Source organism: Macaca mulatta, chromosome 16, assembly GCF_049350105.2.
Source record: "Macaca mulatta isolate MMU2019108-1 chromosome 16, T2T-MMU8v2.0, whole genome shotgun sequence".
Taxonomy (NCBI): domain Eukaryota; kingdom Metazoa; phylum Chordata; class Mammalia; order Primates; family Cercopithecidae; genus Macaca; species Macaca mulatta.
The window spans coordinates 16796886-16811378 of NC_133421.1; the positions used below are offsets into that span (position 1 = coordinate 16796886).

General features: G+C 44.0%; 1 protein-coding gene and 1 non-coding gene across 3 annotated transcripts in view; one reads left to right on the plus strand and one right to left on the minus strand.

Annotated features, from left to right (window-relative positions):
* Positions 1-253: 253 nt before the first annotated feature.
* TEKT3 (tektin 3) overlaps positions 254-14493 on the minus strand; it is a 76674-nt gene continuing 62434 nt past the window's right edge. For both annotated transcript variants that reach the window (XM_077970390.1, XM_015118631.3), the window contains 4 exons: positions 10556-10699; positions 8723-8945; positions 5121-5275; positions 254-580 (listed from right to left, as the gene is read on the minus strand). In XM_077970390.1, coding sequence (XP_077826516.1) covers positions 364-580; positions 5121-5275; positions 8723-8945; positions 10556-10699 — 739 coding nt within the window. In that variant the 3' untranslated portion in view covers positions 254-363. The remainder of the gene's footprint in view (positions 581-5120; positions 5276-8722; positions 8946-10555; positions 10700-14493) is intronic.
* LOC114673370 (U6 spliceosomal RNA) lies at positions 7808-7910 on the plus strand. Its single transcript, XR_003724074.2, has one exon. It is a non-coding gene; the product is annotated as a U6 spliceosomal RNA (small nuclear RNA).

Here is a 14493-nt window from a genome sequence, read left to right on the forward strand (position 1 = left end):
TAAAGCAAAACTCAGAAACCACTTTCTTCATGATTCCTGACTGCCTCCGAGAGAATAGAGTCCTCCTTTCCAGTCCATTCGGATTACACACACAATGACAAGAATCACACCAGTTATCATTTTTACCTTCTCTACTAGATTGATTATATTTCTTCATATCCTTCCCGTAACCCAGACGCCTAGTAAATAGTAGAAAATTAAGGTTTGGATTCGAACAAAAGGCTTTCTGAGACAGGACGTTGGTACATTTCCATCAGCATAATCCTTTAATAAGTGACTATATTAGCACTCGGTTCAAATGCTGAGACAGTGCTCTGGCTCAGCCTTAACTTAGGGGTATCAAAACAACACCCGGTGGGCTCCCTAGCAGAAGCCGACCAGCCGGAGGGTGTTGGGGTAGCTCTTGCGCATGCTCATGCATTTTTCCTGGTCGATGTACAGGGAATTGGCTTTGACAGCCAGGTCATGCTCGAGGGTGGCTTTGGTGTGGACCAGCGACTGCAGGGTGTCCTCTGCATCCCTCAGGCGCTGCTGCAGGGTCTGGATGGTGTCGTCAACCTCGTGTACCTCGTTAACAAGGCTGCAGCATAAGGGAATCAGCATGGTTAGGTTAGCAGAGGTCACACTTCTGTAGCTTACGCAACTCCAAGTACATCACATTGTAACCAGTGATGCAAAGCTCACGTTTTCTTTACTTTAGGATATATTTATCAGCAAATGAGGGGTGCATGAAATTAATAAAATATAAAGAAATATAAAGAGAATGGTGACAATGAGCCAATGGGAATGTAGATGTCCCAGGAGACAGAAAAGGATTTCATAATTATAGAAAAATATCCAGACCATTTTAAAATCATTATTCTAAGGCAATTCTATAGTTTCACAGAAATTCACAACTGGAAAACAAAGTTAGAGAGGTCTCCAAGCCCAACTTTCTTATTTTACAGACTAGGAAATAGAGCCCGGGGGTTCATATGCTGCCCTCTCCTCGACACAGGGCCCACATGTGTTTGTAAGCTGTACCTGGTTATCCAGAAAGCTAAGAAGGAAATACAGAGCTTCAGTGGCCATAATAAGAACCTGGGTCCCATTTCCTGGCCCCGTTCCGCTCTCAGCGCCTTGAGACAGAAGAGTAGAAGCAGAGACCCGGGAAGACCCATCTCATCATCTGCAGACACATCCTGGAATATGCTTGCAATTTCTCGGACCTCAAGTCCTTCACTCTTGCTGTGCCCCAAGCTCAGAATGCTCTTAACCCATTGTTCATCCCGCTAATTTATCCCCTCCTCAAATCCTAGGTGAACTAACACTTCTTCCGGAAGTCCCTCCCTTAACCCGGAAACCATCTGCTGCCCTGTGTTATGACTTCCAAGAGGACCAAGCCTTTTACGGCACTCAGGGTCTTGTGATTGTCTGCTTGCAGCATCTGCTGTCCTTGCCCAGGGCTGCGTCCACAGCCCCTCCTGCAAAAATACAGGAGTGCAAAAATTACTTATTGGGTGAAGACCAACTTTCATGCCCTCGGTGAAACGGAGGACGTCTTGGGAGGTAGGGAATTGCCCAGAGGTCTGAATCCATGGAATCTACTAAGAAAAAGACCCAGACCCAAGGCAATAAAAAGGAAGGAAAGGCAGGACGGAGCCTGGAGCATTCGCTTCCAAGCCACTTGTAGGTGGCCTAAGAAGAGGAAGGCTCTGGGAAAGGCCCCCACGCGTGCTCATTGAAGCAACAACAGGCCATGCGAACATATCCACGCTGTGCAACGCCTTTCCTCTTGCAAGCTCTACTGTCTTCTGCTTTCCAATGGGGAGAGGAAGAATTAAAGCTTAAGTGCCAAAGTTTGGTTTTGTCTGGGGACAGTAAATGCTAAATCTGAGAACTCATCGGAAAGCAAATTTCTTGTTATTGTTTAGGTCGAATTGAATTAAAAAAGAAAGGCTTTTTAAAGATCCCAGGGTATAAAACATCACTAGCAAAGAAACAGATCTTCGACGAGGCTGCTGCAGCTGGCTGGTAATGGGATTTTTGGTAGTGGATTGTTTACAATCACAGGGGGCCTGCCTCTTGCCTCCCACCCTCCCTGGCTTCAACAGGAACCCTGAACCCCAACATAGGAAACACAGTAGGATGATATACGAGTCTTTACTCCTTTCAGCCAAATACGAGCCTAGTGGAAATTTTATCTGGGAGGGAAGGTTTGAAAATATACATGTCAAAACATTAATGCTAAAATAATAATAATAATAATAATTCAAGAGACGTAGAACGTAGGCAGCTAGAGTATTTGTTTTCACACTGCTGCATGGACACAGCTAGAGAATAACACGCTTCCACTTCCCTCAGCGTTAATTAGAAATATATTGTTCATCATCTTCAAGGCCCTATTTCACTCCCAGTTTCCTTGTTCTTGGCTGATTGCAGAGTTGTTGTGCTGGAGTCACTCTTTCTTTTCTTTTTTTTTTTGGAATTACAGAACCACAAAACGTCTTGCATTCAAATACAAATAAAGCTACCACAGTTTATATATATATATATATATATATATATATATATATATATATATGTTAAAACTAATATATATAAATATATGTGTGGATGGATAGATAGACTATTTAAGTAGAGCAGAGCCTGGTCTGTCTGACCTGCCACCAAAAATGCCAAGAATGTTTAGAATCACTTTTGAAATAACTCGTTTAGACCATTTTTAAATAAAAGTAAAAGTCTTGAAATGAAAACAGCAATTTTTCTCAGTCCCCACTCCCCTGAGTTTATGATCTTTAGTTTTTCTAAATCTAGACCGCCAAAGGGCTGCTTTCAGAATGACCCATTTAAGAAGGAAAGTAATCCCCTCCCCCAGTAATAATCCTAAAGATTTTTGGCAAAGATATTTTAACAAGAAAATTTGACGGAAACAAAAGTAGGTTTTGTTCAAAAGTCAGTGAAGGAGCAGAGGAAATAGACATACTGTGAAGTCGGCAGGAAGTGAAAGAAAAGCAAATTCTGTATAGCCAGGAAAAGGGAAAAAAAAAAAGAGTAAAAATCATTCAGCTCCTGAGGAGAAGCTGTGAATGCCTCATTGTTTGATAATTCTAAAGTCCTCTTAGACCACTACCCAAAACCCATTTTAAAAGCAACCCTGTGTTTGTCTAACAGCAGTATAAACAATTTATTTGTTCCCATCTCCACTTTTGATGACTCTGCAGAGATTTCTGGAGAATGAAACATCAGCTCAGCTTCTCCTAATAACATTTACATAAAGTCAAAACTGGTGATCTAATCCTAATAGGCCAAGTGGGTGTGCACTCACTGCTGGGTTCTTCTAAAGCAGAGAGGTGCCTCCAGCTGGCTGTCTAGGGACCCATCTAGTCTCTGGAGTGGAGAGCTGCTTATCCTGAATAACGAGCTGTGCATGAAGAGGGGCTCTATGGAACCCACTTTGAAAAATATGCAGCCTGAGTGACCTCCTCTGTGGCTATGGCCTAGATAACAGCTCCACCAGGAGAAATGCAGCTCATCCTGGAAATGAAGATCATGTGCGTACAACCTAAAGCACGCTTCACGGCACTCAACACAGACAACATGCGTGCTACATACGTAAGGTGTTTTGTCATAACGATCTCCTCTGTGACCCTCAGTTTCATCCTCTGTGTGAGAGAGAGATGAGGATGCAGCCTTTACTTTGCCAACTCTTCTCAAATGAGATCAGATACCTGACAGGGGAGTGGTAAAAGCATTACACGACGTAAAAGACAGGAGAAGGAGAAGCAAATGGCTTGGTGGAATAGAACTCTGGGGTGAGACAGGCAAAGATTCAAACTGCAGCTCTCTCTTACCACTAAATGTGGCCTGGGCCAAGCCACTCGCCCACTCCTGCCTCAGTTTCCTCACTTGTAATATGAAGGTAATGAATGAGATAGTATAAAGTGCTTAGGGCAGTGCTCAGCATAGAGTCAGATTAAGAGATGGTAGCAGCTATTATTATCATTGCATTGATTATCGCCATCATTGTCTTTATTATTATTATTATCATCAATGTTGGCCTCACAAGATCCCCCTTCCTTCCATTTCAGGAAATCCACTGTCTCAAACCACCACTTATTTCTTTATTTTATCCTTAGGATCAATCCTTCAAGATAAGAGAATTTTATCGTGGAAGCACAGCGAGTGGCATCTCCCCCACTGCACCTGAAAGGCTTCTGGAGTTCACGCACTGCCACGTGGCTCCTCCAGTTGCTATCAAGTTGATTTACTTCTGCACGGAGCATTTTAAGGCCTAAGAACAGCAATGATGAAATCCAGACAGAAAAGGCAGACTCACAGGTATTGGGAAATTGGAAATGAAGCCAGATTGTGGCCGGGGTGGGGAGGGAATCTTGGCCAGTTCCTTACAAGTCCATCCCAAAACGAATCTTCAAAGTGAAAATAATAATAAAACTCATGTAGTGTTTGGTAGATAAAACTGTGGGGTCAGATTCCTCCTGCTGTGTATATATAGGAGCTGTGCTCGATGAAGACCAGCTGGCTTTGATTTCTACTGAGAAGGAAACACATTGAAGTAAACTTAAATGAGACCCTCAGTCACAAAGACAGCACATGAGTAGATAGGGGTCAGTGGAATTGGCACTGAAAGTCCCTTTTCTGTCAGGTCCCCCATGCTGAGAACTACACAGAAAGTCACAAACTGCTGCTTATAAGACAGGAGTTCTAGAAGCTCCGAAGACTCCAAGGACATGCAAAAGAACCCAAACACCACGCTGCCTCCCTGAATGAGTTAAATGCTTAATAGCATTTTTTGTGTGTAGTGTTGATGTCCCCTCCTTTTTTAAGGAGTTGTGGTAAAATATACATCACATAAAACTTTAACCAATCTTAAGTGTACAGATCAGTGGCATTAACACATTCACACTGTTGGTGCAACCGTCACCGCCATCCATCTGCAGGACTGTTTCATCATCCCACACTGAAACTCTTCCCCATTCAACATCTCCCCATTGCTACCATTCTCACAGAAGGCTCCTACATGATGTGTATGGGCAGAAAGCAGCTTTCTAGAGAGCCCAGTGCCACAGTCAGTCTGGTGGCCCTCCGAGCGAGCCCCGAGCCGTCCCCTCCCACCTTACCGTAGCTGAGCCATGTCTCGGCACAACTCAATGTTCGGCCGCCTTGTGCGCTCGTCCAGTCTGGTCTGAGCCACCTTCAGGAAGGCAGTCTTGTCCTTGATGGCCTTCTTGATGGATTCTATGGTCATTTCAGTCTGGAAAATCTCCTGCAGAGTCTGTGACAAAGAGAAGCAACTGCCTGAAGATTTGGTGTGGTCCCTTCAACAACCCGCCTCCCACCTCTTGCCTGTCCACTCCATGCCCAGCACCTGCCTCGACCTCGCTGATGAGGAGGTCGCTTCACCAAGACCATCTGTCCATCCCAGCCCTGCCCCAGGGAACCCACGTGTCTCACTGGAGCTGGCATGCACCTGCTCTGGAGAGTGGGCAGTGCCTCTCTCCCCAACCCCAGGCTCAGTGACCTCATTTTGGTAGCTGGAAATCAGCCAAGGTGGGAGTATTTCAACCACAGAAATTGGCAAATACTACAAATCAAGGGCTCCCTGCATGCCACCCCCAATGGCCTTTGTTAATTACTGACCAGCACACATCTGTGTTCTGATAAAAGTGAGGCTTTGAGTGGCCCTGATCTCCCTCCTCACATCCATATGTCCATGCGTCTCTTCCCACTTTCTCTTCCTACCAACTTGAGCATTGCTTTCCTCCTCACAGAGGATTGCCCTTGCAGCGAATCAGGCTTAAGCTTCAGGGTACCTTACTTACAACAGAGGAATACTGGCAGTTTTGTATTCCTGATGTTCTATTCGTTTTCTCTTAAAGAGGCCACTCCCTCAAACTGCGTAAACATGGCTCCCTCCTTGGTTCCCCCTCCTCTTTCTCTGTAAAGAGAGTCCCTGTCCTATGCTCTGAAAAGCCTCCCTTCTCCTCACATCTCTGCACTCCCGTAACTCTACATCCTCCCCATTACTGTCCCTCTTTCTGGGTTCCCTTCCATGGCCTGGAGATACAACTAAGAATCATCTTTTTTTTTTTTTTGAAACCCTATGTTTTTACCACCACTCTCCCATCCAGTCCCAACTGAGTCCTCTGCCAGATGTATTCAACCACGGCTGTGCCCACTCCCTTCACTTCCCACCCACCCAGTCTCCCAGTGGCCCCTGGATTCTGTCTCTGGCCCTAGCTGCTGTCATGAAACTTCAGTTTCAAAGCCGACATCGAGACCTCTCTGAAACCTCCCTCTCCTTGAGACCCTCATCTTGTTTTATCTGGCCAAGTGTTGTTCCAACTCCCTCCTTTCCAACTACTCCTCATTCCCTTCCAGTGCAAGGCTTTGTCCTTGGGTGATGTCTGTGCAATATCCTTTCTACACTACAGAGACCTCATGCAATCACAGATTTAGCACTTGTGTAATCCAGGCACTCTTCCGTCTGTCACTTGAGCTTTGATCTCTCTCCCAAGATAAAAATCATTTCCCTGTTTCTGTCACTAAGGCCTTCTTCAGATACTATGTGCTCCATGAAACCATCCTGATCTCTTGCCAGTGGAAACAACTGCTCCTTCTTGTAAACTGTGTTCACATTTCATCTGTGTTTCCAAGTTCTTTCTGCACCTTTCTAATGCAACTTCCTGTTTTCTATGTGCATGTCTCGTCTCTTAAGACATGAGACATATGTACATCCCTGAGTGCCTAGCACAATACCTTGAGTGTGCCTGTTAGGGCTGAATAGTGCCTCTTCCCCCAAAATTCCTATGTTGAAGTACGAATCCCCAGTGCCCTGGAAGATGACCATATTTGGAGACAGTGTCTTTGTGGGGGTGATTAAGTTAAATGAGGTGGTTAGGGTGGCCCTAATCCAATACAACTTTGGTGTCTTTATAAGCAGAGGAAATTTGGACACAGACACACACAGAGGGAAGATGATGTGGAGACGCAGGGAGAAAGTGGCCATCTATAAGCTGATGAGAGAGGCCTCAGAGTAAATCAATCCTGCCCCGCACCTTGATCTCAAACTTCCAGCCTCCGTTAATTAATTTTCTCTCTCTCCAGTGAGAAAATTAATTTCTACTGTTTAAGCCACACAGTCTGTGGTACTTTGAGTTAGGGCAGCCCTGGCAAACTAACATAACAGTAAATAAAAATGTGTTAAAGAAGGAACTCTGTGACACCGGCCTTCTAAAAGGCCTTTAGAATGTCTTCTTGCAATTCGTAGCGTCTGACCCCATTAACCTTCTCATCAACGTCTTCTACAAACTGTCTTCAACCTACTTTTCCACGTTTCTCTCCCAGGACACAAACCATCTGCACCAGCCACACACCAGTCTCTTGACAGACCTCAACTCATCCTCTGATTTGCTGTCTCCAAGGCTTTCTTCAAGATGTGGCCCCACCTGGAATGTTCACTTCTCCCTCCAAATCCCAAAAACACTTTTGTATTTGTTATTTGATAATCACGATTTGTAATATTCTATTCTATTCATATTGTTTATGAGCTTTTCATATGCAAGTATTTCTTCTCTGTAATGTAAACTTCCTAAGAACAAAAACTACATTTGATGCTTCTCTCCACCTTTCACAGCATGGAGCACACTGTCTGGCTCAATTAATATTTGTTGCCTAAAGCAGGCACCATGAGAAGGAAAGGTAAATTGTTGCAGCCTGAGAAAATGTGGTTCCCTCAACTGGGTAAAACCATCGTAGGCAACATAGCTCATGCTTGAAGGTTCTTAAAAATAAGAAACAACATTGCTTGCTTCAGCAGCATGTATACTAAAATTGGAACAATACAGAGAAGGTTGGCATGGCCCCTGAGCAAGGATGACATGCAAATTCATGAAACGTTCCCTATTTTTTTTTACTATAGGTAACATCAATACATTATATCGTTTCAAATAGCTAGAGGAAGGATATTGCATGTTTCCAACCCAAAGAAATAATCAGTGTTTGAGAGGATGGATATGCTCGCTCGTTACCCTGACCTGGTCACCATACATTAAATGTATCAAAACATCACTGTCCATCCATGAATATGTACAATTATTTTTTGTCAATTTTTTTAAAAAGACACAACAAACTATATTCAGCATAATCCACAAAAAACAGTAAGAGCTCCAAGACTGATATTAAGGAAAGAAAGAGCTCCTCGTTTGTCTTGAAACATACAAATTCTGCTGTACTCCTTCTTTTTATAGTCATTGTAAAACTCTTATGCTTAGAGCACTTAAAATTTTTCAATATCAGAAACACTTTGAACTACCTAACAGTTTCCTGTATTTGGTTTTGTATTACAGAAAAGGGGTCTGAAATAATTTAACAGAAGACATTTCTGCCATATGTTCTAATAATAAATTCACTTCCTAGTTATATACAGTGATTCATTAAACTTTAATAATAATATTTTTGTTTCTATTAAAGACTAAGAACCTTTCATTACATAGTGCCTTCTTTGTGTTCCAAATACCAGTGGATTCCAATTTCATTTTGACACCTGGCTACCTGGCTGAAATAAATGGCATGCTTTGTGCTGTTTTAAATTTTTCTTGCTCTGTGTGGCCAAGCTGTCACATGCCTATGGTGCCTCTCTGGGAGTGGTGAGAGATTTGTGGTCCCAGAGCACACCACTCTGTCCAGGTCAGCTAAGAGGTACCACTGGTGGTTGATTTACCTTTGCTAAGTGCATCTGAATCTTATTCTTAGCATCTGCAGTCTCAGCAATGCGATTGGTGAAACACAAGTTCACTTTGTTGAATTGATTCCACATCTCATTGGCAGTCACAACCAAGAGGTTTTCAGTGTCGTCTCTTAGCTTAGCGGAAGCTGCCCGTTCACTCTGGGAGCGGAGAATATTGTCATCTGTAAATTTGGCCCAGGACTCGGGCACTGAGACACTGAAAAAGAGAAGCAGGAGCAGACAACGGTGAGAGTGATGAATCAGCCTACAGGATCGCTAGGCGACCATGTATCCTGTGAGAGAGAAACCCCCAGGTCGCTGATCCTAGCTTCATTATATAAATATCAGAGTGAGGCTTATTTTAAACTTTTCTTAATTCTTTCTTATTTTACTGCTAATCCGTTTTCTATATATCTAAAGCATAAGCTAGTTCTTCTGCCAGTTTCGGGGGCAAGAGGATTAATGAATGATGTGAATGTGTAGGTTCATTACAAATGTGTCACACATCACATCAATAAGTATATGACAAAATATTCAACCTCAAGGGTAATCAAAGAAGCATTAATGAAAACAGCCTACTAAGGAAATATTAGCACGACTAGAGAGAACGATCATTAGCAAGGCTGGAGAGCATATTTAGAAAAAGTTTCTCTCCTATCCTACAGATGAGAATGTTAAATTAGTACAACATTCCTGGAGGGTAAAAAGGTAGCACAAACCAAGAGACTGTCATTCAAATGTGGAAAGCCCAGAAATTCCACTTCTAGAAATGTATTATAAGGAAGCAATGTATCCAAGGATTTATGTGTGAGGACATTCATTTCAGCCATATTTATGTTGATCCCTGAAAAATGAGAAACAATCTAAATGCTCAAAAGTTGAAACCAAAAAGGTTGATTGTGGTACATTCAAAAAAGTAATCCATATACCAGGCAAATTCATGTTAAAGTAGAATATTTATTTTACAAACAATGTTACTGAAAAATCAGACGGGCTATATTTCAACTTTCAACTGGGTGCATTGTATGGTACGTGAATTTCACCTCAATCAAGTTAAAATTTTTAAGGGAGTGGCTGGAAGAGACCATGGATCCTGCCCAAAATTGCATCCAGGGACCTGGCAAAGAAACCACTGATGGGGTAAGTGGAGCAAGCTGTGGTAGGAAAGGCATTGAACTATTTTCAGCCTGTATCCCACAGCATCCAGGGCATGCTATACAATGGCAACACGTGGCTTGTCTGTGTTTCTCCCTTTTTTATTTTTTTTCAGACAGAGTCTCCCTCTGTCACCCAGGCTGGAGTGCAGTGGCACAATCTCGGCTCACTGCAACCTCCCTCCCAGGTTCAAGCGATTCTCCTGCCTCAGCCTCCTGAGTAGCTGGAATTACAGGCGCCCACCACTACGCCTGGCTAACTTTTGTATTTTTAATAGAGACAGGGTTTCACCATGTTGGTCAGGCTGGTCTCCAACTCCTGACCTCAACTGATCCTCCCGCCTCAGCCTCCCAAAGTGCAGGAATTACAGGTGTGCGCCACCGTGCCCAGCCTTGTCTGTGGTTTTCTAGGACTTCTGCATCAGGTAGGGTTATTTTCATAGTTAGAAAACATAAACAACAAATAGTCCTTTACAAAAGAATTCAGGATGTGATTATCAAGGTCTGACCACAGAACGTGCTTGCTTCCTGGAGACTTGTCAAAAGCTGGGTGTGTTTCTCACCTTCCGATATCTTACCACGCTTTCCGTTTTAACCTGTAAGCTGTGTCCTTTTGAAAGGAGAAAGAGTTAAATGACATCACAATCACAGCAGTGGCGTGTGCCTGGCTTACGTTGCATCAACCCTCTCCACTCCGCGGAAGTAGCCGACACCGTCTGACGTGTTGCGCAGGTGGTGGCATTTGTCGTCAATCCGGTAAGCTGTCTGTTTGTCACTCAGGTCCTTCTCCAGCTCATGCTGGGACGCTCTGTCGGCTCTGCAACACAGAGTCGGGAAGTGGAGCTTCATGCTCAGGTGGCAATGTCCTGCAAGGACACATGAGTGCCCTTCCATATTAGGACCTCTCTCGCTATTGCTCTCGCCATCTCTCCCTCTTCACACAATGTTCAATTTCTCAGTCAAAACGAGCACTCTTTGGATCTGGCCATACATCTACGTCGCTGCGACCCTAACTCCCACCATGTCTACACTTCTCCTTTCATAGGGTGGGATGGAAGTGGGGAGAGCAGGTGAAGATAAACAGGGGTCCGGGATCTGCAGCCCCAGCTGGGGCCCATCTTCCTAACACACACACAGTCTTCCAGACAGGACACAGGTTCAAAGTAATCTGTCCACATCTGTGCCTTCCATTCCTTCCTTTTCCTTTTCCTTTTTCTCTTCTACATCTCGGCTCCCTTTTTCTCTGTTATTTGAATATAAACCCCCAAGAAATCATGAGGCCTTTATAGCCAAGCCTCCTGCCATTCATTGGTAACCTTGGTTTGTGGTCATGCTACGGCTCAGAAGTTTGCCAGGAGATAAAAACCAAGAGTCAAAATTAACCTCTAGGACAGGAGTGAGAGAGGACTTCAACAGAAATCAGGAATTGATGGTCCCCCCAGGCTCACACACTCCAGCAGCCACCCTTCTGGAAGGAAGAGGCCTCGGTGAGCTCTGAGATGCATGGTCTTGCCTGCACTGCCAGACAGACGGGGGACCCACAGCTTATTACCACACACAGACCCTGGGGGCAGGCATGGGTGACAGGTGAGCCACATGGAATACATCGTTCGACAAATAATTATTGAGTGCCTCCTATATGGCAGACACCATTCTGCGAGCCTGGGATGCATCAGGGGACAACACCAACATCGCTTCTCTAAGGAGCCAACATGCTTCTGGGAGGAGACAGCACATTCAGTGAATGGGCAATTTGTGTGGTTTGAAGAACAATGCTAAAAAGCAAAGCAGGAAAAAAGAGACCAGGACTGTGGTTATGATTTTAAAGAAGATGGCCAGAATAGGTCTCACCAGGTGACATTGAGCAAAGACATAAAAAAGGGGGAATCAGATCATGCAGGGCCCTAATGGACATGGGAATGAGTCACGTTTTCCTTCGAGTAAAATTAGAGGCCATTGACTTACAATTTAAAAGGACCTCATTCTGATGCAGGCTGAGAACAGACTGCCGGGGGCAGGAAGACCATTAGGGGGCCACTGCAGTTACTCAGGTGAGAGATGAAGGTAGCTTGGACCAAGAGGATGAAAGTGAAGGAAGCAAGAAGAAGTATTCAGGTTCTGGATATGGTTTGAAGATAGAACCAAGACAATATCCTATTAAATTGAACATCAGTGAGAAAAAAAAAAAAAAAAAAAGAGCTTGAGTCGTTGGAATAATGGAATTCCATCAACTAAGGAGGGGGGGTGGCTGGGGAGGGAGAAGCTAGGGGAGAAGATGGAAGTTCAGTTGACATAGTAAACTTGAGTGTTCACTGAACATCTACATGGGAGACGTGAAGGAGGTTGTTGGAATTTGAAAGAGACGTCTAGGCTAGAGATAAAAAGTGGGGAGCCACTGGCAGATAACTAGTATTTGAAAAAGTAGGATAGCTGAATGAGCTTGGGAATTTCTCTGTTTTCTCAGCACCTAAAAACGGTTTTGGTAGAGCAAAGCCATTCACTCAGTAAAGGCTGCATTGAATGGAATGAGTCAATTCTAGCTGCAGGTTCCCCTCAACTTAGCCTGTGCTTTCAAGCAAATCGCTTGACCTCCCAAAGCTGTTTTTCTTATTTGTAAAGTGGAAATGAGAGTAGCAGCATGCAAATGATCTGCACTTTGTGAATTCTAAGACAGTATACAAGGGCGAAGGATGAAAAATGAAAAAGCTCCCTTCCCTTGCTACTTCTGTGCTGAGGCTCTTGCCTTAGGTGATCATGTTGAAATTCCAGGACTAGAAGGCCTTTCTCCTTTGGTCTGGGACCAAGATGTCCCACAAGTTTCCTGTCTTAAGCTGAGACCCTGTTAGGGAAGGGGCTGAAACGTTCATGAAGCATCTGTTGTTACAGTTCACCTCTTGGGAGGTGGGACTTGGGGAGGTGGAATAGAGACTTTACAGCCTTTTACTCCCCGTCACCTCAAGTGAAAATCCCTACTCCTGCACACTCCCAGGTCTTGGCTGGAACAGTGTTGAAAACATATGCCTTGAGAGTGTGGAATGATGAACAGTGGGACTCGAAGGAGGGGAGGGAGGAGAGTGGGATGTTGGGAGGTTGCTTGGTGGTTACAATGTGCGTTGCTCCAGTCATAGATGCTCTGAAGGTCCTGATGTCACCACAGTGCAATATATCAATGAAGCAAAACTGCACTTGTACCCCATGAATATATACACATTTTTAATGAAATTAAAATGTTAACAAAAGCCATATGCTTCAGCATCAGACAGCCCCAGTTCAAACATCTTTGCTACTTGCTAAACCTGACCAGAGGCAAGTTATAAACTAATGGTAATAATACCCATCTTTCCAGGCTGTGGGGTAGATAATTAGGTGCCTACCAGATGCTAAGTGCTCAGTAAGCATTAGGTCTCATAAGATTGTAACATGGGTGATTTTTATGACTTTAGAACTGAGGCTGCCTGGACCTCCTCTGATCTGGCCTCAGAGTCTGCTTCGGCAGGCATTTAAGGCAGTGTCCCATCAACACGTCTTACAGCCCAAGATGGGAAGACCTTGGCTGCCCTGTGAGTGCCTAATGAGATTCTATTTCAAGCTGAGATCCAAGCTGAGGGTTTCATTGCTCCTTCTGAAACAAGTGTAGTTGATAAACTCTCTTCTAGTCACCTGCCCTGGACAGAGCACAGTGGCCCCCCACAAATCCTGGAGAAGCCATCCCAGGAAGTGAGGTAGGCATTTTACCCACTGTGTATTAAAGGAAAGCCAAGTTCTTTAAAGGATCAATAACAAAGATTCCAAACAGGTACATACACACAGAACTTTCTGCAAAGGTCTGCAATACAGCCAGTATTGAGGCGATTTGTAACAGGGATTTATATCAGATGAGGCTGTTCCATGGTAGAACAATCTAGGCCAAGAACGCAAAAGATGGGCAGCAAATTTTAGACTACGAAATAAAATGTGAATTAGGAACTAGAATCAATGCTTCGAACCACTCTTAAACATATTTCTAAAATTCCTAGGGAGCAGAAACCACATGCAGTCATCCTCAACTACTTTTTTGCTTATCCTCAGCAATTTTCAAATTAAAAAACCCTTCCAGTCACAGCTCTACAGAATTTCAGCATACAAACCTCGCCAACCTTCGTGGTGTTGATACTGACGCACAGGGTGGACAAATGAAATGGGCAGCACGGACGCTTTTATAACACACATAACCACCTCTCCTATTGGGTGGCATATTCGACACTACTTCCTTCTGTGGCCATAAGCAAATGGCAATGATCTTTCTACTTAATGTTAACCAACAGTCTCAGCCAATACTTTTCCTATGCTGACAGCTGTGATCATTGCCTGAGACCTTCTTTATTATTATTCTTACCCCTTCTCACTCCTCATCCCACCCCCAACCATAAATATTAAGTATCTACTATCGCCAAGAAAAGAGAGCCCATTCCCTGGAGGAATGTGTATTCTAGTGAGGAATAGGATGGGTTAACAATTACAGTGCTGTGGGATGCAGGGTGCATTGCAAGCGTGTAATCACTGCAGAGGCCGGATCTTTTTTTTTTTTTTTTTGAGACGGAGTCTCGCTCTCTGGCCCAGGCTGGAGTGCAG